At 33.2% G+C, this 26,187-nt stretch overlaps 2 protein-coding genes across 3 annotated transcripts; one reads left to right on the top strand and one right to left on the bottom strand.

Annotated features, from left to right (window-relative positions):
• Positions 1–750: 750 nt before the first annotated feature.
• LOC130621803 (enkurin-like) lies at positions 751–6,716 on the bottom strand. Its single transcript, XM_057437153.1, has 5 exons — positions 6,546–6,716; positions 3,074–3,143; positions 2,753–2,828; positions 1,416–1,776; positions 751–1,171 (listed from the first exon to the last, which is right to left on the bottom strand). The coding sequence occupies exons 1-5, from the start codon at positions 6,626–6,628 to the stop codon at positions 979–981; spliced, it is 783 nt and encodes a 260-aa protein (XP_057293136.1). The 5' UTR covers positions 6,629–6,716; the 3' UTR covers positions 751–978.
• Positions 6,717–6,856: 140 nt separating this feature from the next.
• Positions 6,857–25,723, top strand: LOC130621797 (unconventional myosin-Id-like). 2 transcript variants are annotated; one of them, XM_057437147.1, is made up of 24 exons: positions 6,857–7,352; positions 9,962–10,055; positions 15,267–15,432; positions 16,012–16,065; positions 16,160–16,255; positions 16,325–16,444; positions 16,989–17,192; positions 17,915–18,172; positions 18,687–18,797; positions 19,194–19,253; positions 19,478–19,548; positions 19,946–20,020; positions 20,115–20,169; positions 20,251–20,328; positions 20,421–20,501; positions 20,955–21,040; positions 21,376–21,580; positions 22,015–22,136; positions 22,303–22,413; positions 22,483–22,627; positions 22,816–22,914; positions 23,840–23,947; positions 24,018–24,163; positions 24,710–25,723. In XM_057437147.1, exons 1-24 carry the CDS (start codon positions 7,049–7,051, stop codon positions 24,876–24,878), a joined length of 3,018 nt encoding a protein of 1,005 aa, XP_057293130.1. In that variant the 5' UTR covers positions 6,857–7,048; the 3' UTR covers positions 24,879–25,723. The 2 variants fall into 2 exon arrangements, with proteins under 2 accessions (XP_057293130.1, XP_057293131.1); XM_057437148.1 differs by having other exon boundaries at positions 6,924–6,942.
• The last annotated feature ends 464 nt before the right edge of the window (positions 25,724–26,187 follow it).

Here is a 26,187-nt window from a genome sequence, read left to right as displayed (position 1 = left end):
GCACTGTTAGGATTCTTATTGGCTTAAAACTCATTTTAGCCTCGTTCTCAGCAAAAAATCTGTCAAAACGAGGATTTAAGCTTTAGCCTGGATAAGTTTTAGGCGTCCAGGCTCTATCTCTATCTTCCCAGGCGATATTAAAGATTCCGCCTTCGCCGGCGGAAATCAATAAAGAATTTGATGGGTCATCAATGACCCGACAATGTACAAAAAATATTTCTCCAGAAATGTTCTGTTGCCTCTATTAGTTTTTCATTTACTTTTGACAAACGGTTACAAAGATGCTAGGTTTTGCAACACAGACGCAGCAGGTAGGCAAGCTGTATCTACTTTTTCAATGACATTAGGTCTTTAAATCTTCAAAAATCAGTAATTTTTAATTTTAAAATTCGTAGAAAAAGTTTAAACTTCGTTTTCGGCTTTCTCGCCAACGGCTCACGCAAAAATTAATTAACCCTAATTAAATGATTACACTCCTATTTTGCAAAATTTAACACATATTGTTGACATCAATATAAATGTCAAATTTAGATAGTTACTTCTGGTCTGTAAAATACACGCCCGCAGAAAAATTTAAATAGCATTTCTTTTCCTGAAACTTTTCCCTCATTTGTTGAAGTTAGTCCCTCCCTACTCTGAGACTGTCATAGTTGACCTTTCCTTTGCAATTGAAAATTGCCCTAACTAAAATATTTCTCTAAGAGGAAATTAAACAGACTGTACTCTCTAATCAAAGAAAAAACGGTTACGTAATTTGTTAGTAGCTAAAATCTCTTTCATTCGATCAAGTATATACATATTAAAGTCAAAAAAAATGTTTGACGGAAAAAAATATATAGTCCTCCAAAACCTGCGATATACTTAGGACAAGAGTAATTGCAAATGATTTTTTTTAAAAACAAAGAAATACCAGCTTAAAATAATATCAAGAAATATTTATATATAGAAAAATAAATTTAAAAATTAGAAAATTTAGGTTTAAGATGCGTTCGCAATATATATTTTTGTATGTTTTTCCAAAAGTTCGATATCCTTCTCCAGTTGGTCCATTTCTGCTTCCATCCGTTCTTTTCGATTCTTCTTCGGTGCGGTATCAGTAACGACAGATAATCCTTGGTATTGATGGTGAATTTCCTCCCAGTTCGATTTTAAACCAGATATTATGTTCTGTCTAAAATAGGAAAACATCTTCTCATACTTAATTATCTAAAACTTCGACAGAGAAAAGTTTTCACGTTCCAAAGTTGTCGTAGTTTGGCCAGGCATTGGAATTAACAAAGAAGCTTCCAGGCTTTCTCACATTTTGAGTGTAGGATCCCGAATTCCCCGAATTTATAGTCAGATTTCACGATCAACATTTGGGTAGAAAACTATAAAAAGAATACAACCAATCAGCTTCGACATTAAATGCTCACCTTTCAGCCTCCAATAAACATTTCATTGCGCCTTTACGTAACGAGTCTTGTACGTACTCATTGTACGCTTGCTGCATTTCATCGATTTCTTCTTTTCGTTTGACCAAATAATTAGGCGTCTGACCATAATCCTTTTTTTTCATGTATTTCGGAGTCAATCCTGACGGTTCCAAAGGATGTGTCGAGCCTCGTCTGGTATCTGCAAAATTTGCAGCCGGTTTCTTTGGTACTGATAGTATATTCTCTACAGCATTCGTTGTGATGAAGTTTTTGTTGGTCGTCACTCCCATTAAAGGCTTCTCAGTATGTCTAGGGACAGCCGGTCTTCTTTGCTCTTCATCGGGATATTTGAATTTCTGTTCTGAAAGCACAGTAATAGAACATAGTTTTCATGTCCTCGTATATTTCGATGAAGGATTATTTTTAACGTACACAGTAAGCCTATGATACCTGACAAAGCAAATGTAAATGTCTTGCAAACTAAAGTAAAACCTAAAGGACTGATATAGGTTCTTACTGGGCATACAATCTGAGCAATCGAACTAAACGAGAAAATAACATAAATGGAAGCCAACAGCTTTCTTTTTCCTTAATTATTTTTACCTAGTGTGTTCCCTAAATATTTATAGAATATATACAACGGCTGTAAGCCAATCATAATAAAGTTTGCTGGCAAAGGAAATTTAGCGCAAAATTATGCACAAAACATTTAGCGCAAAAGCTTTTTTTTATGAAACCGAACAGGTATCAATCTATGACTGTGTCTAACAGCCAGAGTTTTACTATATTTTTCTTGTTATTCGTTGGGAAACTTTCGCAAAAATTAACAAGCATGAATTACTTTTACATTGCTATTTTGCTATGATATGCGCAAATAGATTTTTCGCTGCACAAAAATTGGTACGAATATATATTTCCTCATTACGAAATTTTAGCCTTTGTATATATTTACATATATATTAGCTTTTTAAATATCGTATGTACTCTGTAAAACTCGTATAAACTATTTGTTATTTCTTGTTTAATCTGTTCTTATAAGTGCTGCTTCTCAAGATGTAGCGCTTAATAGAGGGCGACGTTTATTAAAGGGAGACGTTTATTAGAGGAATTATATGTGCTGATTTTTTTTTTGTTGTATATGATCTATAAGATTCCTTGGAAGCTATCTGTATTAGTTTACAGATTTTCTCCAACTTTAAGATGTTCAATTTGTATTTCAATAACTAAAACCTTCCAATACATAATGTTCCCAAATATTGACAGATTGCGATATGCAAATACAAAGACATTTAGACATAAAACTTGGTCGGACAGTGCCAAATTAGTAAACGACTCACTTTCTGTAAGATTAGGTAGTTTCGATCTCTTTTTGAGGAAGTTCTCTGGATCATTTAATGGAACTTTAGCAGGACCCTAAACATAAACAATAAACATTTAGAATATGTGCAATAGCACAGGCATAAACATACATACATGCAAGATAATGATTAATACCACCTGCAACATTAATGATTTATGATTTATTACTTGGCCCACATATCATGCCTAAAGGCATGCCTAAAATACCTGGTGTATATTTTTTATTATACATGTCCTAAAGCTTTGCTAAAAAAAACAACTTCTAAATGACATTTTCTTTCTGCAAATTATATACATACCATTGTTTTGTTCTCCTTTTTATTAAATTTTTGTTCATCTTTAACTGTTGTTTGAAATTTTGATTTGTGTCTAAAAAAATGTGTTTATATTTTATATACGTTAATCCCAAGTATGTACCTCATTAAACATTGAATTATCCAATTAGGAAGATTAAAAAAGGGAAAGGTAATGGATTTTCTTAAATACAATTCAAATACTTCCAATTAATGTTTTTGTGATGAAATTATCAACCCTCACAGGTTTTGAACCTAATTGGTATGATTTGAAAAATTCGACCAGTTTTGGTCAAGACATGCTACTTATGCAGGAAATTGGGTTGTCAAGTCAATGCAATACTTAATAAAAAATGTATTTCTATAAGTGCGCAATCAAATGCAATGATTTATGATATAAATCGCCTTTAAATTTAAAATAGCTTAGAACCCAAACGTTATTTTCCAAGAGAATAATAGCGCACAATAATTTTTTGTCGAAAATAGCATTTCAGGGTGCATTTGTAAAAAATTGTTGCACACCTTGCAAGAGTTTATGACCAGCCACGCTGTGCACAATATAATATGGCAAACAATCTTTTTTCTTTTATGGTTTTTATAGTTTTCTGTTGCATGGAGAAGGGTTATTAAAGTCACCATGTCATAGTATTCGCCTAAATCTGGAATTGCTTTCTTTGGAAGACCAGTATTTGACACCAGTATTTGACACATTTAACTAACAGATATCATATTTAATTCATAGGTACAGTCGAAAGAAGAAATATAGCAGACAACGTCTTTTAAAATAATAAAGAATATACAGTAACAAAGACAATAAAAATGATGCAAAAACCATACACTGTTGATACTTGTTCTCGGTTGGGCTTCATTTGCCTTGAAAGGTTGGGACAGGATCAAAACAACTGGGTAAATTATAAAGTAATATCTCAAATTGGTTATTTAAAACCTTTTTATTACTAACTTAACAAAATGAACTTTGTAAAGCAATAACCCAAAAGTATTTATGCGTTCGTTTAACATTTTCTCCTATAGACGATTACAAGGTGTTTTTAATGCGTCTTTTCACTTCCATGTAGATTGATTAGAGGATCAAGCACATTTCCAGCAGCATTGCAGACAGCCAATGTGCTGATATACTAGTTGGTTAATTAGCCTAATAACTTTCGGGTCAGTGTGAAAGCCTTTTCCATATATTTTTAGCTTTTATTTCTGGATTATCTGTTAGAATTTTTTTCAATTTATCTCAAATAAATATATCTCAATTAAAATTTAAAATAAAATTGGAGTAAATCCATTTTCACACAAGGCAGTTTTGCAATTTTTTAATCATGCCTCTTCTTCAACCGTAAATATACATTTCCTAATTTTCCCAAAGCTGATCCAATACTGTCATTTTTCAAATGAAAGCATAGGGAAGATTCAGACACATTGTACTATAAGAGGTAGTGTGTAAGTGTATAGTAATGTTAAAGGAACATGAAAATCCCTTTCGTAAAGTGCTAACTAGTTGAGTAGGTCATGGAAACAGATCATAAGTTTTATGTGATCCTATGTGCTGATGAAGTTGTTGATTTAGACATCAACACTGCCCTTTGCACATATTCCTTGGTCCATGAAGTAATAATTTTACATTTTACTTTATTTGAAGGCATAGTTTCACACAAGACAACTTTACTACACCTCCTATATCTTTAAAGACTTTTAAAGTGAATAGATTGCATTGAAATCGTATAAAACAATTTAAATTTGGCACAAAGGCAATTTTGTGCAATAAATTGTGACTTGAAATATTGCACACCTAAATTTAAATAAAACTGCAGGTTAACTTTAAATTTATTATTTGTTCTCGTAATATTGGCAATTTAGCACTTTGTAATTCCTGGAAATAAATAAATATGGCGACCAAATCACAATGAAAGCAAAATTAAAAAGAGCGATCACAAACTACTATGTTTTCTATTGCGTATAGTCGATGTGTTATATCATTGTTTACTTTTTTTAAAGCCTTGATTGAAAGTATTTTGCAGGTAATGTCTTTTGTTATGGAGCAAAGAAAACATATCTTCTTTAAGATAATAAGAGCTTTTTTGTTTCTTTCCGCATGCACAATGATATGTGATGCGCAATGATTGAGAGCACTGACTTTGCATTGTCATGTATTTTCTAATCTTTGACACATTAAAATAGTACATTAAATCTATTGGTTCTGGTTAATAAGTATTCAAATGGGTTTATAGTCTATTTTTGCCAGAACAAAGTTTCACAAAATAAGAAGAAAAAAATATATTTTTTGAAATTCTGTGGCATGTAGAAAAAGTCTCTTAACAATTTTAAACCAAAATATGGTGTTTAGGTACTATAACCAACTAATCCTTAATTGACAATAATCTTGTCTCCTAAACTCCAAAAAATGTGGTTCTTAAAATAACAAGTGTATATGGCCTAAACAGCAAAGATGATAAGATCATAGAAAACAAGACTATACAATGTTCTGTTTGTTCTTGTTAGATATCAAAAGGAATATTTCTCACTGTTGTTTCCTGCAACCTTAATCAACGGCTCTCAGCAAAAATAAGACTGTGCAGTCAAAAATGGCTAAACTTTAGAATACATACAGAAAAATTTAAAACTGCAATGCACATATACACTCAAACACCACATATGCATTGCAGCTTTGTGGCGCCGTAGATTAGTGGTTATAGCTTTCGTACTCTGTGCGGGAGACCGGGGTTCGATTCCTCTTGACGGCGATTCAACATGGGCGAGTGAATGTTACCATAGCCCCGGGTTAACCCAAGCCATGTGAGGGAAATTGGGGAGATGGCACACTGTGTGGGCCGTTGGATGTTGCCGGGAGTTGTCTAGTAGAGCGTGGGCCCTACTTATTGGGTCTGCGTAGCTCAAAATGAGTGTTAAATACTCTAGGACTCTCGATCTAAGCCATGGCCCCTCCTGGAAATAATAGACAGGGTATATCCCTCGATATTTGTGAGGCTAGCCATGTAAAATATGCACATCTATCTATCTATCTATCTATCTATCTATCTATCTATCTATCTATCTATCTATCTATCTATCTATCTTTGTTATGATGCTCAGAGATTGTCTTTCTTTGAAAGTGCATCTGTGTTACAGCTTTATATGACGCTTGAAAATTCTTGATTTTAAAAGTCCATAGCTGTATTGCAGCCTTTATATCGTTCTCGAAAATTCTTGTTCTTTAAAACTGCGTATCTGCGTTTATTTAAATTATAAATTTTCTGTTAGATACATATTTTACATTTACTTAGCTACCTATTAGCTAATGTTAGCTACCTAAAATGAGGAAAAATATATCGTAATTAAGTGATCCCTTAACTGTGTATAACAGCACGCTATCTAAATTGAGATAGTCAGCTGAAAAAAATAGATTTAAATTATACCCCACAAAATAAAGACGCAGTAGCAATAGCTATGTAAATATGGTACAAATGGTTACCTTTCCGCCTTGGGTGGCTTCTCTGGGGTCTTAGGTATTAAGTTATATATGCTTTCTTCATAATCGGGACATCTGCGATGCATATTTGAATGTAAGGTCAGCCAAACAGCTAAAATATAATAACAGCACCAAATGTAATGTTTTGATTTTTTGGTTGTTTTAAAAAGAACGGGCGATGAGTTATTTTACCATGACAACCAATAAAAACACTTCCCGATACGCTGACATTAGCAAAAGCAAATAAGTTCTTTTTGTTTTATTTTTTTAGTAATGACCTATTAAGGATATCGTATTTGCTAGAAATATTGTTGCGTCCCTATCTTTAAAGGGTAAACATAAATAAAGATGGCGGATGGGTAGGTGTGTGAAAACATTCGATTTTAACAAGATGAACTAGGTATACTTTTCTCTTTTGAGTCTACTAAGCTCATGCTTTAATAAAAAAGGGCTTCATGCCATCACTTAGAATTAAAATTTACAATTCTCAGCTGTAATTTTCCAAAATGTCGATTTTCGAGGGTGCAGAGTATGGGAAGGGAGATTTCGTACTCCTGAACCAAGTTACGATGGAAGAATTCATGAGTAATTTAAAACTCAGATTCGAAAAAGAAAGAATTTACACCTATATCGGCGAGGTTGTGGTATCTGTAAATCCATATAAAACTCTCAACATATATGGAAAAGACCAAGTTGCAGAATACAAAGGAAGAGAAATCTATGAAAGACCTCCGCATATCTTTGCATTAGCTGATGCTGCTTATAAAACAATGAAACGCAAGTTTCAAGATACTTGTATAGTTATATCAGGTATGTTAGTAGCTGCTGTGGTAGCAGCTACAGTGAATTTTTGTTTTAACGGGTTTTAGGGGCTGCTTCCATACTCAAGCAGTTATCATAAAAATGTCACAGACTTTTTTGCAAGAGTAAGAAATTTTTTAAATTTTATAAGAGTTGGACCATAATATTTAATTGCAGTAAAATATTTTCACTACAGTTAATATGAGTGGTCAAGTCTCAAATGTTTGGGTACTAATAGGCAGTTGTGTACTTAGTGTATAATGAGAAAATTTGCATATTCCATAAATTTTAATGCTGAATTCAAATATGCTAGATGTAAATTTATATTTCTGACCAATTAGAACCAATTAGAAAAACCATTTAAAGTTAAGAATTGTGAAGAGATTTAATAAACTCAGTAAACTAAGCTTGTGGGAATTTTTAAAAAATTGGTAATGTTACAAAATTAGGGATATGCATTGGAGATCTTTCTGAAAGTTCCAAAAATACCATGTATTTTTAGTCATATTTAGTCGCTATGAATGGTAAACAAAGTAGCCGAATGGAATTAGCAAGAGCTCAATTTAATTTGCAAGAAATTTTTCTCACTTTCAATTTGTTAGAATTATTTAACATTGTTTTTTGGTAGGCTTCATATATTTTTTAAACATCAACAAATAAAAAGTGCTGTCTAATGTGTTTGAATATAAGTTCAAACTAATAACAATGCTATTATTTTGAGGTCAAGCTTGACCTCGAAATAATAATGGGTTATTCTTAAAATAAGAAGGTTGGGATTCCTAATAGTAGGATTTTTTTATAAAAAAGGGGAAGGATTCTGACCCCTCTGACATATGTTTATTTAAAAAATTAACTATTGTATTTTTTTTTTGTATTTGGCTATAAAGAAGAACAGTGCTTAATAAAATTAGACATGTTATTTCAAAGGTTATAAAAAATTACTATATTAAACAAAAACCTAGGTAATGTCATGGATAGTGAAACTGTTATAAATAGTGAATGTGAAACAAATTTGCTATCATGGCAACCTCTAATGTTAGTTGTGATAATAAAAGTTGAATGTGAAAGTATAACCTTATAGGGTATGCATGAGACATGCTATTTATAGAATTTTATTAACTTTTATGAAAAGTATTAAAAATATTTTACTTCGAATTTCAAGAGCTTTAATTAGTAATTTTATATATAATTATGAAATAACATATCAAAGATAATTAGAAAAACTAAAAGACTTAAAAACAGCAATAAAGTGTCCATATAAGGTCATAAATTAAGGATATTAATCAATGGAAGTTAAATCACGCAATTAACATACCATGGATTTGTCTTTCAAAAGTAGATTATATTTGCATGTTAAGTATCATGCGACAGTGAGTCATATACAATATCACTAGCTATAACTCTTAGCCTTGTAATTCTTAAAAAAAATATTCTAAACATAGAAAAATATCAATAAAAACAAAATTGCCATTTTGTTGTTTTACATAACTGATGTAGACAAAAATTTAAATTTAAATGAAATCCTTTACCAATCAGAAATGTTTAATTTGAACCCATATTATTTGAACCCATATTATTCAAAGATATCAGACAGCACGTTTTTGTTGTTGTTAAAAAAATACATGAAACTAACAAAAGGTAGTGTTAATAGTTACAACAAATTCTTATAAGAGCGCATGAAATTAACTATAAGAATGTTTTTTGCTGTATGCTGTTAACTTAAAAACAATCATTCAAAGGATTTGTAGATAAAATAGTCTGGTTAATACTGTGGTGTCTAAAATCTTAAATTTCTTTTTGGATTTTTTTTTTAAGTTATGGAATATAATTTGTTGAAGTTCTCAAAACCCAAGTTTACTTAAACAACAAATTTCGGCTAACAGAATTATTATTGTTATGACAAACAGGGAGTTCTCAATGCTTAAAAAATTGTACAAAAAGTTTGTCTTGATTATGTTATTATTTTTTAAACTTGGTAGGGTATGTTGACTGAACCTATTCTTGTTCAATAGATTGCCTTATGCAGAAAATTATAGCATTACTGAACCAAGATAACATTAGAAGATCATTTTTGAGACTATTGCACAGCCTCACAATATATAAGATGTATAAGAACAAATTCTTATTCATATCAATTTTTTAGTTAAACGATACTTTCCATAGAATGACATTGCTAGTATATAATTGCAACAAGTGCTACCCTTATGCATGTATGAAGCCCATACAGCCACATGTATATAATGTAGGTATTACCACTGATGTATAGCTATTGTAATGTATTAATACATGGCTCTTGTTTCAAATATGCCTAAGGCAGTCAGAAATGTACACAGCGTTTGCAATTTAAATTTTTTTGGTATCAAGCTTATTTCTTGGTAATAGTTATATAAATGAGCAACAATAAACACATACATTCAAGACTTTAGGCCTACTCCATTTGAAATGTACAAAAATAACTTCGTTGGGGTATTTTTGCTACATTCTGCTGCACAAAGCAATCACTGGTATTCTACGGTACCGTATAGTATCGCATAATACTTAGTAGAAATATTATGAATATAATATGATAGTTTGTAACAAATAGTCTTTTTGACTAATATTATAAATTTTTTTGTCAGGTGAAAGTGGCTCTGGTAAAACTGAAGCATCAAAAATTATCATGAGGTATATTGCTGCAGTGACAAACCCGGAAATGGTTTCCGACATCGAAACGTAAGTAACATTTAATAATTCATGTTTATGAACTTTGCAAAGGTGAATTAGCCCATCCTAAAAAAAGTTAGAATTACATGTAAATACTTTGCAATTAATAAACTTGGATGTTACTAAAAATTAAAAGAACATCCAGCATGTTCCTCTAAAATTCTATTTGATGTTATTTTTTTGAATTTGAAAGATCTAAAACAATATTAATTTTCCACTTCTGCTGGATTATGCTACTAAATACTATATTTGTAACATTTGCTTGTAACATCAATATTTTATATCAACAAAGGTTCCTCCTTTCATATCATAAAGTTCAAATAAAAAAAGCATATGCAGTAGTCACTCTATTCAAGAGGGTTTTTTCAAATATATCAAGTGCATAGTTAGGCCATTTCGTAAGATTTTAGGTAGGCGTACAATGAATTGCACGCCTTAATAATTGTGCGATAAGCGTGGGATCTTAAAAAAAATTTTTTTTAACAACATACCCACAGAATTCCTTACCCCTTACACTGCCCAGATGCTTTGTTCTGGCATGGGGAACATCATCATCATCATTCTCGGCTTAACGTCCGTTTTCCATGCTAGCATGGGTTGGACGGGGTATATTAATGACCCTCTTTCAATCTGATCTAGACTGTGTTAGATCTAAACTCAACTTCCTCTGTATCAAGTCTGTCCTTATAACCTCCTGCCAAGTCTTTCTCGGTCTGCCTCTGGGCTTTGCCCCAGGAACTATCAGGTCTCTACACTTTCTTACCCAATTATCCTCCTCCATTCTCCAAGTGCCCCAGCCAATTCAATCTTCTTATTTGGATAACATCTTTACTTCTACGGAGACTTAGCCTGCTTCTTAGCTCATCTGAACTCTTTTTGTCTCTCAGACTGGCGTTACACATCCACCTAACCATTCTCATATCATTCCTTTCTAAGTGGTCAAGATCTTCCTGCTTCACTGCCCATGTCTCACTACCGTACAACATAACACTTCTTACGCAGGCCTCATACAACCTACCTTTTACCTCAATTGACAGGGCTCTGCTAGTCAACAAAGGAAGTAACTCTCTGAACTTTTTCCAAGCAGAACCTATCCTGCAAGTAACACTTCTTCCAACACCCCTTTCACTGCCCAACATATCACCTAAGTAACAGAAGTTCTCAACGATCTCTAACGAGCCACTGTTGTACATTATTGAAGCTGGAAGTATTCTATATTCTTTATAATCCCACCTTTGCAACGCTTGCATACAAACTGAATGTCAACTCTTAGCCTTCCACTAATACTACTGCACTTCTTATGTACCCAATGCTTGCAGGTCTGACAAAAAATTGAGTTACTACCAACCCCTTTCCTGCAAACTTCACAAGGTCACTTTCCGACTACAAGGTCACACTTGGCTGCAATGCTACTAATCATGACTTTGGACTTTGCTGTGTTTACCTTTAGCCCTTTCTCTTCTAGTCCTTTTTTCCACTTCTCAAACTTTTCAACTAATTCTTCCATCGACTCTGCTATGAGAACCAAATCTTCTGCATACAATAACTCCCATGGACAACCTGTTCTGAACTCCATCGACAGCGCTTCTAAGACTAGAATAAACAACAAAAGACTAAGTACAGAACCCTGATGTACACCAACATTTACACTAAATTCATCACTAAGGAAATCGTTAATCCAGACACGACTTCTAGCATTGTTGTACATAGACTGTACCATCGTAACTAGCCACTCATCCACACCTAACTTTCTCATAGCCCACCAAATAACTTTATGTGGCACTCTATCAAAAGCTTTCTCTAAATCTACAAAGGCAAAATAGAGATTCTTTCTCTTTTCTAAATACTTTTCCTGAGTAAAAATATTGCATCTTTAGTGCCACGCACTGGAACAAAACCAAATTGCATCTTATCTATATCAATTCTTTCTCTAAGTAACTTATCAATCACTCTTTCAATAACTTTCATTACTTGATCAACCAACTTCAAACCTCTATAGTTACCCCTTTCTAATCCATCACCCTTGCCCTTGAAACAATTCACTATTACACTCGACTGCCACTCACTCGGAATAGCACCATCCTTTATAATCTGGTTAGCAAAACTTGTGATAAGCTCAACTCCAATATATCCAGATGCTTTTACCATCTCTGCAACAATACCTGATACTCCTGCAGCCTTGCCAATCTTCAATTTCCCAATAGCCTCCACTACCCATTCTTTCTTGATCTGCATAGCTGGCCCTTCTACAACATCATCATCAGACAAATTATCCTCGTCCCAATCAAACTCGGTGTAAAGAAATAATGATTCTCCCAAGCTACCCTTTTCTCCTCCTCTGTGCTAGCCAAAACACCTTCATCATTACGTATACACTTCTCACCTACAACATCTTGATTAGTCTTCTTCATTTGCTTTGCTATCTTGAATACCTCATTGCGCTGGTCTTCCCTTCTTAACACATCTGCAAATCTGTTTCTCTCTGCTTCTGATTTTGCCTTATACACTGCTGTACGAGCGCGACGCTTAGCTTCTAAGTAAATATTTTTACTACCACCTGACTTCCACTCTTTTCAAAGTTTCCTCTTTTCCTTTATACACTGGTCAACCTCATTATTCCACCATCAGGTCTGTCTATGTCTAGCTGGTCCTTTCGTCCACCCACAGGTACCATCAGAAGCTTCTAGAAGACAATTCTTCAAAGTAGTCCAAGTACTTTCAACATTGTCACTATCACATTGACCATTGTGGGCTAACTGCTAAACTTTTGCACTAAATTGTCTTGCTACAATCTCTTCCTTCAGCTTATAGTTTTTTTGACGCGGCCTGTACTTTCCCTTGGCTTTTTTAACACTCTTCAAGATAATATCACAAACTAGCAACCTATGCTGGGAAACACACTCTTCCCCCGATATAACTTTCACGTCCTTCACCACTTTCTTGTCTGACTTTCTAATCAGGAAGTAATCTATCTGTGTCTTACAACCACCTGACTCATATGTTATCAGCCTACTCTGTCTCTTACTGAATGATGTGTTGCAAACCACCATGTCCGTTGCCATTCCAAACTCAAGCAATCTCTCCCCTTCTCTATTTCTGCTCCCAAATCCATAGCCTCCATGCACACCTCTATAACCTTCAGATGACTTCCCAACATGACCATTAAAGTCGCCGCCCACCATGACAAGTTCAGTGTCTCCAAACTTTGATGTGACTGCTATTAACTCATCATAAACTTATCTTTATCTTCCTCACTGAGTCCACACTGTGGAGCATAAACTGACAGAAAAGTGACAATCCTATACCTATCTCCACCTGACTTCCTGAACACAACACATATCAACAGATCTACATTCTAACATTTCAACTACTTCACCTGTTCTACCTCTCAGAGTACCAACATTTCCACTAGCCATCCTCAACCTAGTGTTATCTACCTTGTGATGTGATAGCTGGGTAACGGTCTGACGATGCTCACACCTGACATCTGTCCTACCGTGCGTGACACCTTCACTCCTTAGAGTTCCAGCCCCGTTTACGCAGTTTGTCTGATCAACTATTCTTGCGGCCATTAATAAAGAGTTTTCGAACGAAAGACGGAAGACCATTTGGAACCATGCCACAAGTCATTCCGACCTTCATCGTCACAGAGAATACTGCAAGAAAAGTGCGCACCCATGCAAGTTAAATATAACCAGAACATGGGAGAGGTTAGGTGCCCTGTACTTTAATACAGCTTTCAGACGAATGTTCTCGTGATATAATACCAAAGAAAAAACATGTTGAGTAAAGTTTTAAAAATATAGCAAATCTGCCAACACATCATCGCGTTCTATTCGATTCGTAATAATAATAATAAAAATTGAATATTGTATTAAAAGGAAGTGCAGAAGTTCTCTCTCCCACACGACACAGCAGGCAATAAGTCAGCCCTGCCCTCAGTTTTATGAGGAAAGATGTTCTGCAAAAACTCTAACAATTGAGTCTCCTGTACAGTTTTTCTTCATGTTAAACTGTGCTCGTGACAAGCATTTTCGAAACATGTCACCTGCGACTTCTGCGATATACAACCTAATGATGCCCTAACCTAATAAGTTCATCTAGAAACATAAAAAGCCAGTTGGCAGTGAACTATTAACCTAACAAGTTCACCATCCAGAAGGTATGTCAATAAGACTTACACTCCATTTTCATTTGTCATCGTCTTAGGAGATCAGTGCATCAAATTTATGAGAGGTCTAGCCCTGATAAAAGGTGAATGACGAAAGATATTGCCAGCTGAACAAATTCACTACAAAAAAATATTGCTGACACAATGCCGACGCAAATCAGTTGTAAAAAATTTCTAATTTTAAGGGCTCGATAGAGCATTTTTGTAGATATTTTTGATCAGCAACGACTGGATTATTTTTAGTTTTATTTTACAGATCAAGCATGTGCATGTCGTAACTTTGTTTCATTGACCACTCACGCAAACTAATTTGCACGAGCTTTTGTGATCGCACGTGGATCGCTTACGCAGATTAATTTATGTGAGCGATTTAGCGCTCACGGGGGTACATTTTCCGGATCAGGCCTGCAGTTTTTTTTGACATACAAAAAATTTAATTTAACCATAAGGTTTGTAAAGCCTTCTTAAATCATTCTCTGACTTCGTATTTCGTTTTTCTGATAATTTCAGAAAGCTATCACACTCATAAAGAAAACAAAATTTGTACGTGCTATTAATTACACGTCTAATGAAATCTGGGCGTGTCTGTATAGTACGTTGAAGATTAGTCTTCATTTGGATAATAACAAATGAAAAACTTAATTCTTCTTAAACCAAAACACTACAGCTTTCTTATTTAATTACACATGCACAGAATCTAAGTGTTGCACTCATTAATTAATGAATTATTAATTTGTGCTCTGGTGATTTTTCTATAACATTTCATTATTTCTGACCCACTTCCATCTTGGTTGATTAAGTTTGCTTTTGACTTGACCTCACTGGATTTCTAGTATGCCAATGTCAAAACTATTAAGACAAAAACACCATTTATGAAAAGTTTGGTTTATGTTCATTATTTTTTTGTTGTCTTTTTAACACTCTTTAGGTCTCCTTAAAAGGTGTTTATTCTCTATTACTTTTGTTTCTTTTTCACATTCAGCAGTCTTTTGATGATTTTTTGTATGTAAAGCTTATGTGTGGGTGTAGAAACACATTTTCTATTCTAGAGTCAAGAATATACTCATTCAATCAAATGTTATCCTGGAAGCTTTTGGAAATGCTAAAACAAATCGTAATGACAATTCTAGTAGATTTGGCAAGTACATGGACATTGATTTTGATTTTAAAGGAGATCCCATTGGTGGTCACATAAATAACTACTTGTTGGAAAAAGTAAGTTTGTTCTCTTGGATCATGGATAAGAAAGTGTATCCTTCAAAAATGATTGTATTCTTTTTTTTTTAATTCAAACAATCTAGTTATAAGAAATAGTCAATTTGAGTAGAAAAAAGCTGGAGAAAGAAAAAAGTTTAAAAAAAATAGGTGAAGTGGGGGTTAAAAAATGTGAAGTATTGATAAAAGGGAATATTATGCCCAAGAAGTAGGCATATGTCTATGAGACACCAAAGCAGATGGTGGTACCAAAAATAATCAATCTACAGCTGTTTTAACGAGTTAGTTTTTTGCCTTGCAATGTGCATAAAATAAGTCACAGGTTTTAGGTTACCTATGGAGTGAGAGAAAAAAATGATCACCAAAAGACAGAAAATAAAAAATAAAAATGTCTTAATAGATAAAAATATTTGATAAAAACAGTTACAGCAGCTTAATCATATTTCTTATGTTAGTTATAACAGACTTCTTTTATTCAAAAGTTATCTTACAAATATGGCCTTGGAACTTATTCTGATTTGAAGGTGTTTCATTGGTTATAGATTTATTTTGATTTTAAATATTCTCATGTTTTTATAGGCTCGTGTAGTGCACCAACAAGTTGGCGAAAGAAACTTCCATGCTTTTTATCAGGTATATTGTTGCAATACCGTAGCTTTGTTACTAAGTGTTATATACTGTGATGTTGATAGTGTGATTTTTCTACAATTTATAATCATTTTTATAGTTTCTAAAAGGTGCACCAGAGCATGTATTAAAGGCTGCAAAGTTAATTAATAGACCAAATGACTACAAATATCTTCAGCAAGGAAGAAGTCCAGACGTAAGTATATTTTATATTTTGTGTCGTGTGTTTCCACAACTATGTGTAGTAACCTTAATTTGTCATTAGGTTGAATCAATAAACGACAAGAAGGACTACGAAGCTGTGAATAACGCTTTAAAAGCTTCAAAATTTTCTCCATTGGAAATTGAAAACATTTGGAAGCTCATTGCAGCAATCATAGTTTTGGTATGGGATATTTTTAAGAACATCCAATAGCATTTTTCTTTCTTTCTTTTGCTTTTTGCTAACAAAAATTTAGAGTGTCATTGTTTGGTGCTGTATATAAATAAAAAATGTCATTAACCTTCCTTTTTTACCAAACATCAAGGTAGTCATAGACTTTTTTAATTTTTCCTAGTTTATACACTTTTATTTTCGTTTCAAAGCCTGTGTTCTTTTTTGTCAATATGTAAAGTCTATAATGTTCTACATTTATACTGCCTATGTTATTAAAAAAGACAAGGAGAAATATCTTATATCTTAAAACATTTGCGGAATAATTGAGCAGTTTCTCAAAATGAATTAAAGGTTATGCAGTAGAGCCTGATTTTGAATATGGTTTTACTGATAAATTATTTAAAATTTGGTGCATTTTGTTTTGTCAAATCGTAAAAAACAACTGCGAATTTTATTAAATCTTCTCAATGTCTATGTTTTTCTGATTATTATGGCGCATTCTTATTTCTTAGTCCTAAAGAGTATTTATATAAATAATTTTTACCATTATTAGGGAAATGTTACTTTTAATCATGAGAACGACCAAGCTTATGTAAATGATCACGAGTCATTGGTAAGTTTAGCATCATTGCTTGGTGTTAGTAAAGAACAAGCCGCAAAAGCTCTTTGTTATCGAATTGTTGCTGCAAGAGGCGAGGCTATTGAGAAAGGGCACAATATTGAGGATGCAATTTATGGGAAAAATGCTTTTGCAAAGGTAATAATAATTTTTTTTAAAGTAAATGGCAATATAAGTTATTTGTGCAGCAAAGTTTTATTGCAAATGTACCTAAATATCATTGCAATGCACATAAGTGTTATTGCAATGCACATGAATGTTATTGCAATGGACCTAAATGTTATTGCAATGCACCTAAATGTTATTGTAGTGAACCTAAATGTTATTGCAATGCACCTAAATGTTATTGTAGTGCACCTAAATGTTATTGCAATGCACCCAAATGTTATTGCAATGCACCTAAATGTTATTGCAATGCATCTAAATGTTATTGCAATGGACCTAAATGTTACTGCAATGCTCCTAAATGTTATTGCAATGCATCTAAATGTCATTACAATGCACATAAATGTTATTGCAATGCACCGAAACTTTAATGCAATGCATCTAAACTTAATTGCAATGCTCCTAAATGTTGTTGCAATGCACCTAAGTGTAATTGCAATGCATCTAAATCTTATTGCAATGCACCTAAATTTAATTGTAATGCACCTTATTTTTCTTACATTTGAACACTCTTTACTATATTATTTTCCTTTATAAAGGACAACTACTAAAAGTGTTTCTCTTAAAGGTCTTAATCGAAACATATTTTTATTTTATTTTTTTCTGTTTTATGATATACCGAGATATCTGATTTTCGATGCCCTAGATTTTGTATCTCTTGGTAGTTTGTAAAATATACAATATTTATTTTACAGGCCATCTATGATCGACTATTTTCATGGATTGTTGGTAAAATTAATGCAGCTATTGATCCTGCCAATGGTGCAACAAAGCATGCTGGAAATAAAGTTATCGGTGTACTTGATATTTATGGATTTGAAATATTTGACGAAAACAGTTTTGAGCAACTGTGCATTAATTACTGCAACGAGAAACTACAGCAGCTCTTCATTGAACTTGTGTTGAAACAGGAGCAGGAAGAGTATCGAAGTGAAAACATTGGATGGACACAGGTTTGTGATAACATGTTTATGATTTCATTATTAACACTAGATACTACGGCCTGGTAAAGTTGTATATTAAAAAAATAAAAATACAATATGATAATGGTGAATTGAATACGGTTCTTACACAGTAAAAACGTTTTTAACATACTAATTTTTTAATGTATTTTTTTAATGAAGTATAGATTATAAACAAATCTCGAGTATAGAGGCTACATAATAAAATCTGACTTAGAAAACTGCGTAGAACATAACAAGTTACGTTTTGAAAAAGAATTAAAATAAATCATTTTTACTGGTTAAAGTACCTTGAAGAACACTCCTGTACAAATTTTAAGCGTAACTTATTTTAATATTTAATACACTCAGCTAAAGCATGCCTCTCGCGTTAAAATCACTTAAAAAATCACCTAAAAAAATGGATGCATAGAGAAAAAAATTGAAATGTGGCCACTAGGATTTATGTTAATTTTTTTAGTGATTTATTATGTGTTGGCAATAAAATTTGTTTTGTGAGATTTAGGTTGACTACTTCAACAATAAAGTAATCTGCGATCTGATAGATCAACCCCATCGTGGAATTATCGCAACACTAGACGAAGCTTGTCTTAATGTGGGCAAAGTCACTGACCAAGTGAGTAGTGTTTGATATAACAATTTTGGGTGTGGATTAAGGGGGGTCTTAACGTGGGAAATATTTTTATATGTTAGGTTGAAAAAGTACTAATCAAGTATTTTTAAATTTTTTTTAAAATCTTATTTTGTTCCTAGAATATTTAGCTTTAAAGATTTCTATCTGACGTTATGACATCACCATAATGTAATAAATTAGTCGGCATGAATATATTTTTTCATCTTAAACATTTGTACAAAGTCGTCTTACATGTGGACTTATAGTCCTGGTAATACCTTGACAGAAGCAAAGTTTATAATTTCATAATGATCTTTTTTTATCCTGTAATCATTTCTCGTGTTCATATTCATTTGAATTTGATTTGACACATATTACACTGTGCTATTTTGATATTAGATGTTCTTACATGCAATGGATCAGAAGTTAGGAAAGCACAATCACTATAAAAGCAGACAGGTATTCGTAAAATAGTTTTTTATAGTCTTATATAGTGTATAGCACGGTATCGTGCGTAAAAGACTTCGAATAACAAGGTTAAATGCATGTCATTGACAAAAGGTTAGCAAACGGTTTATTTTTTTATTTTCGTGTATGAAAGATTAAATCAAATTTTATTTCTACGGATGTTTCGCAGAAATTGACTTTTGGGATTGCACTCATAATTCTAATGTTTTTTTTAGACTGACACGTCTGATAAAACGTTAGAACACAATCAAGATTTTCAAATAAGACATTATGCAGGAGATGTGAGGTAATACTTCCTATCTGACTGTTTCGTTCAGTATGCACATTATTATAACATGGTGTTTGCTGGAATCTTCTGGAAAATAATGGTAAAAAGATTTGTCCTGAAAATCTTGTAAATTCCTGGAATTTTAACCAAAGTCTAAAGGTGTGTGGAATTTTTGCCAATAAAAATACTTAAATCCTTTTGAAAAACTACTTGAAAGGTACTAAAAACCAAATCATATTTCTTGAACTCTGGAATTCCGAGAAGTTGGCATGATTTTATGTTTTTGTCAATAATTTATCCTGAAATCTTAATTAATTTTGTCCTGAATATAAATGTTTTGGAATGTCCTGAAATCAGATTTCAAATTTTTGTGGTCAACAAGTTATTTGTAGTTGTTATATCTCATTTTATCCAGGTACTCTGTGCTCAACTTTTTGGACAAAAATAAAGATGCCTTGTTTCAAGACTACAAGCGTCTTCTTTACTTTAGGTAGATATGTTTTTTAAAACCGTTAAGGCAGATTATTAGTTAGTTGTTGTTAACATTCTGGGCTTACATCCATTGCTTGTGTTTTATGTTATAGTAACATGGATATGTTGAAAGCCATGTGGCCTGAAGGAAAACAGGATGTTACTAAGGTTAGTAATAAACTTAGTTAATGACTACTATTTCTTATGCCACTACCTACACAAACTAAATTTAATTTCTTGCTTGCATAGGTAACGAAAAGACCTCAGACCACTGGCACTATTTTTAAGAATTCAATGGTTTCTCTTGTTGAGAATCTGATGTCCAAGGTATATTGTTTTATTCAGTAATGTTTAGTCGAAATATTTCTTTCTTTTTATTAAATTTTTCCATCAATAATTTTATATCCTAACTTGTTTAGGAGCCTTATTACGTCCGTTGTATCAAACCAAATGCAGTTAAGTCACCAAGCAAATTTGACGATGACCTAGTTGTCCATCAGGTATTGTTAGTATATTTTAACATCTAATTCATTCAAACAATATTTATATCATGTATTTAGACAACATCAAAGGAGCATTGTACCTAGGGAAATCTGTACATTATTTGGTTATGGATTGCAATCTTTTGCATTGTTCCATGTTCTGAGTTTTTATTGCGAACTGATTTTACCTGTATCAGCTAATTTCCAAACTTCTTAGTTGATTAGGATGTTAATGAGAGTTGATAGTTTAAATTTGGCCAAGTGAAACGATTTATATTTTATTGGTTGAGGAGTTTCATTCTGCTAACAAAATGTGAAAACTAATTCGTGTTTTTGAAAGATGATATTTTCTTCCTGTGGATGCTTTGGGAATAGTTGGTACACATAGGTATTTGGTCGGTTATGTCCTAACATTAGTGTTGATGTGTTTGCCAATCATAAGATCGACATCATTTTTTTCTGTTTTTCTAGGTTCGATACCTTGGTCTTTTGGAGAATGTTCGAGTTAGAAGAGCTGGCTTTGCTAACAGACAGCTGTTCACGAGATTTTTACAAAGGTATGTTAACTTTGTTTGAAAAATCAGTCTTCAATTCAACTTTTGCATTTCTATGGAGAGATCCTCTTTCCGTTATCTTCTTGTGACCCATTAATTGTATTAATATGTATTGCGGCTATACGCAGTGACCAAGGGAGACTGGTTCAGGGAATGCTTTAACACTCGACTTTTCGCCCGAGTAAATTCTATAGCTCAGTCTTAGTTAATCTGCGCCTTAGTAGGAAAAATTGTGGTTTATAAGGTAATGTATTAAGGTAATGTATTATGGCTCACAACACAAGACTGTTTCTCATCCTTCCCATTTTTATTACTTTGACGCTATTTGTCACTTCTAGATACAAAGTTACCTGTCCTGCAACTTGGCCAACATGGAGTAGCGATCCGAGATTAGGTTGTGACGAAATAATGAGACATTTCAATTCACATGACGATGTGAAATATGGAAGAACAAAGATATTTATTCGAAGTCCGCAAACTTTATTTTCTATGGAAGAAGAAAGAAATAAACGACTACCCGATGTTGTGTTAACTATGCAGAAGGTTTGTAGCGTCTAAATAAGCGCCCCGCCTGAGAAAGCACCTTCCCTAAAAATTGAAGACTTGTGAACATTAAGGGCGCTTAATCGGTCTTTCACGGATTTCGCGGAGTTTTTTTCGCGGTTTAAGTAATTTCGTAAATTTTTATTTTTCTGAATCTTTTTCGGGATTTCAATTTGGCGAGTCGCCCTGACAATTAAAATCATGAAACTGATCTATTTTTTCCGACATAAAGCCCTTTTGTTATAAAAATCAATGATATTTAAAAAAAATCCTTAATTTATTGCCTTTTGAAGGTTACCGCAGGTTTTCATTTCGCAAACATTTACAAGTTTAAAGTAACTTCACAATAACGTTTAGTGGGCGTCAAAATAAAAAAATAGAAGTTCCGTTCCATCAGTCAAGAAGTGGAATCTATGATAACTTGTTTTTTATAGTATTGGCGCGGATACAAATCAAGGCTTTACGTGAGGAGATTAAGAGCAGCTCTCCTTGTTATGAGAAATTGGAGAAGACATCGCTTAAGAGAACACGTGAAAGAGCTCATTAAACTCTACGGGTGAGAACAACTTTTACAGACTACATCGATGTTTATATAATCCCACGGGCCGTATAATTCAATGGTCTTTATAATTTCATGGTCCGTATTATCCCATGACCCATATTATGTCATGGTACAAGGCGTGTTTTATCAATCTGGTATTGTGTTTCTTTATATTTTCCAGAAATGCGAAGAAAGAACCTCATTATGGACGAGATATTCAATGGCCAGTCATCCACAAATGGCCACTTGCAATCTCGAAACTGGATCCTCTACTCAAATCGTTCTTTGATAGGTTAGCTATTGAGTCTTAATTTTAATTTAGTTGCCAACCTGGAGGAAAAGGGACATATTTTGTTTATAGATGGCGTGGGGTTATGATGCTCCAGTCTGTGCCAAGAGAACAATGGGGGGAAGTCAAAATAAAAAGTGCAGCAATTGAAGCACTTGACAGAAGAAAGAAAGAATTTGGACTGAAAAGACGTTGGCATGGCAACTACTTGGTGCAGGTTAGATGATTTAAATGCTTTGTTTTTTTTTGATCTGATAATCTGATATTGTTTAAAAGTCCATTTTTAACCGTATTTAGACTCGTCTCTTTTGAGGCTCTTGGAAACTAAATTTTTAATTTGCTTTTTGTAAACGCCTCTTGCGTGTTTTAAAGCTGTTTTGTCTAAAATGTTTTATTTAACACTAGGAACCTGAAAATCGCAACTTTCAACTCTTCGACAAGTTATTATCAGCTATTATGGACAGAAGAGGTGGCAAAATATTATTTTCGTCCTTCATCAGAAAGGTGAGTGTGACCGCGCAAAATATTTGTGTGACCGCGGTTGACTAAAAAAAGTATTATGAAGAACGTGAAGAAGGTTGCCTTACTAAAAGCAATGATCTTTACACTTAATTTTTTTTATTTCAAAAGTTAAAATCTTGTGCAAACTGTTTACAGAAAAAGGTTGAATATCAACGATCGTGCTCATCATACGCTTTTTTTTAAAAACACTGACGCACTTTGAACTTCGCTTTTTCGCGTTTACACGTGAACTTCGCTTTTTCGCGTTTACACGTGAACTTCGCTTTTTCGCGTTTACACGTGAACTTCGACTTTTGAGCTTCGATGCTGAATGTACCGCTATGCGGAAATATCTTATGGTACTAAGTTTCGCGCCTAATAAAATTCCCGCAGTCGCAATATCAGCGTATTTCGTGCGTGTTAATCTTCGTGCAGTATCAATATCTACGTATTCAGTGCGTAATAATATTCGCGCAAGTTCAAATTCTCCCGCTATATTTTTTCGGCAATCAGTTATGTTAACCGAACGAAGATATGTTTTCGCGAATATCAATTTTGGAGAATTACATTTTGCGCATAATTTCTGTATTAAATTTCGCGCACTTACGAACCTTTTTTTTTTGCGAATGTGCGAAATTTAGTACGCACTAAAATTAGCACAAATATGTATTGAAGGTTCGATAAACAAAAGCGACCTCTTCCTTTGGGCTGTTAAATTTTTTGTTCAATCTATCTATCGCCTAGCATTCTTCAGTTGAAGATGTTCGTCAAAGTAAAGAAACGATTAAAATGAGGTTATTTTCAATAGGATTGTATAACATGTAGTTGACTTTCCTCGGAACTAACTCATTTGACGAATAGTCCAACCACACACCTGTTCTTTTCGTACTTTCCATGTTCAAGACTGCTGGATCATTTTTTTTTTCAGGCGAATAAACACGGCAAAATGGAAGATCGCGTCATTGTAGTCACGACTAGTGGTATTCTTAAGATGACCAATCGGTATAAAGAGATGAAATTTATTCCATTCAACAAGGTAAAATATCAACAATATATTTTTTTTCTTATTTTTTAGTTTTAGTTTAATTTTATGCAATGTGTTATAGATTACTGGTTTGGCTGTAACAACGGGTGCCGATAATTTTGTTTCTATTCGATCTCCTGGTAATGATTTGGTGATTTGCTTATACAACAATAAAAAGGAATGCCGCTCTGGCGAGTTGGTTGGTGTGTTATATAGTCAGTACAGAAGGTAAAATTAATAATATTTACCTTAGACGTTTAAAGTCAGTGACTAAAATATTAAAAATTCCAACAAATCTGTCCTGATCCTGAAATATTGACCAAAAATTGTAAGTTGTCCTGGAATTATCCGGGAAGTAATCATTTTAGGTTAAATTTAAATGCAAATCGAGGTATTCAAATTTCCTCAAATGTCACAAGATTTTATCCTCGTAGGAATATATGCTTATTCTGTCGGACTAGAAATGATACTCATGAAACCTACTAAGACTGAAATTTCGGCGGAGGATAGGAAAATCTGATTCCGTTTTTCTGACCTTATTTTACAAAAAAGGATAAATGTTATCAAATTCGCTAACCTTGATAATCATCCTAGGCCCGAATTCCCCTGTTGTGACATCCAACTAGATTGTCCTTTAATTTAAATTTCCTTAAGCATTGTTTCATTGTTTGCATTTCGAGAAGATGACACCATTTTATTCCCTTTTGTTTGCATTCTCTGTTTCATTTCCACATGCCAACTTGTTTTTATAACATTAATCTTTCGTTTTTGCAGTGTCACAGGGGGTTCCACACTCCCTCAAGGTGTTGACGTACGCGATGCTCTTCAAGTAACACTTGGAGGTAAATCTAAAACAGTAACTACACAACCTAAAGATGATGGAGTTCCGGAATTTCATTGGTCAACTAAATCTACCATTGTGTGCCGATGCATTACACGATAAGAATACAGAATTTGGATTGGTAAGCGGAAATAAAAATGACGGAAAGTGTGCCATGGAAATCGGGCTTGATTAGGTGCCAGTGAATCGTAAAAATCAGAATAAAAGTTAAATTTTTACCTACTAAATTAATCATATATCCCTGGATCCTTTGCGAAATATACCCATTAATTTTATATACACATTTATAGTATTTTGTATTATTGAAAATATTTCTATTTGTGCTTTTTATTACTCGTGTTTCTTTTTTAAATAAGGGTTATGGCGATTTTTTTTGTCAATTTTACAAATGTATACTGTTTTTCATAGCCTTTTTTTGGCGGATACATTATAGAGTATTAGCCCATCGCTACTCGCAGCTGCCATCTTTGTCTACCATCTTGTTTACCATCTTTGTCTACAGGCAGACATTAAGTATTTCTTAATATGGAGATTTTTAAAGGTGATTTTTAGGCGTGTTTTGCCACAAATATTTCCTAAACTAAATATTTATATCGGTGATTTTTTTAGAAGTTTTGAAGTTATTGTTAATTTTTTTCCTTTTGTTTTTAAACTTATTTATGACAGATTTCAATTTTTTAGTTATTTTCATTTTTAAACTTTGAAACTATAGTCAATAAACAGGTTAACAAAAAACTTTTGATGCCGACTTGTTTTATAGCAACTTATTAAACAGTTCGTACGAGGTGACACAAGTTTGGTTTTCAATATGTTTTTCTTCCGTTTAAAGTCAGTGTTTTATTGATCAGATTAGCTTTAGTTAGTTATATCAAATTTGTAAAAATTCATGCACATTTATAAATAAAAACTTTTTTATATATAAAAAATGCATTAAATAATAAAATTGATTTTATCATATGTGAAAAATCACTTTTTATTATAATAGACAAAAACGTTCGCCATTAATTTTCAGGGAATACTTTTTCAGCAACCGTGTCAAACGATCTTAATCTTCAAGGTAAGTCAAGATAAGATCTCTAAGGGAAGGGAGGACAAGAATTAGAGAATAGACAACTAGTTCGGTGGATTGGGTTCACGTCACAAGTAGGTATCTAAGATAGGGGAAACGAAGGTTTCAACGGCTGGTATTACATTAAGATTGCATGAAGTCAAGCTACTTCACTGCTCGAAAAATATGTTTTATTTGATAACACAACTCTATTGATGCAGAATCTTTTGAGCGATTTCTGATTGCTTGTTGGTATGTGTTTTGGTACCAACTTAAAACATAGAAACAAGAATTCGAAATTGCATACTGGCTTTTTCCGAAAAGTATATTCTAAAACCATAATATTTGTGATCAAAAGTTTTG

This window comes from Hydractinia symbiolongicarpus, chromosome 12, assembly GCF_029227915.1.
Source record: "Hydractinia symbiolongicarpus strain clone_291-10 chromosome 12, HSymV2.1, whole genome shotgun sequence".
Classification (NCBI taxonomy): Eukaryota; Metazoa; Cnidaria; class Hydrozoa; order Anthoathecata; family Hydractiniidae; genus Hydractinia; species Hydractinia symbiolongicarpus.
Note: the sequence above shows the minus strand (reverse complement) of the source record. Positions and strands in the feature narration are given on the sequence as shown.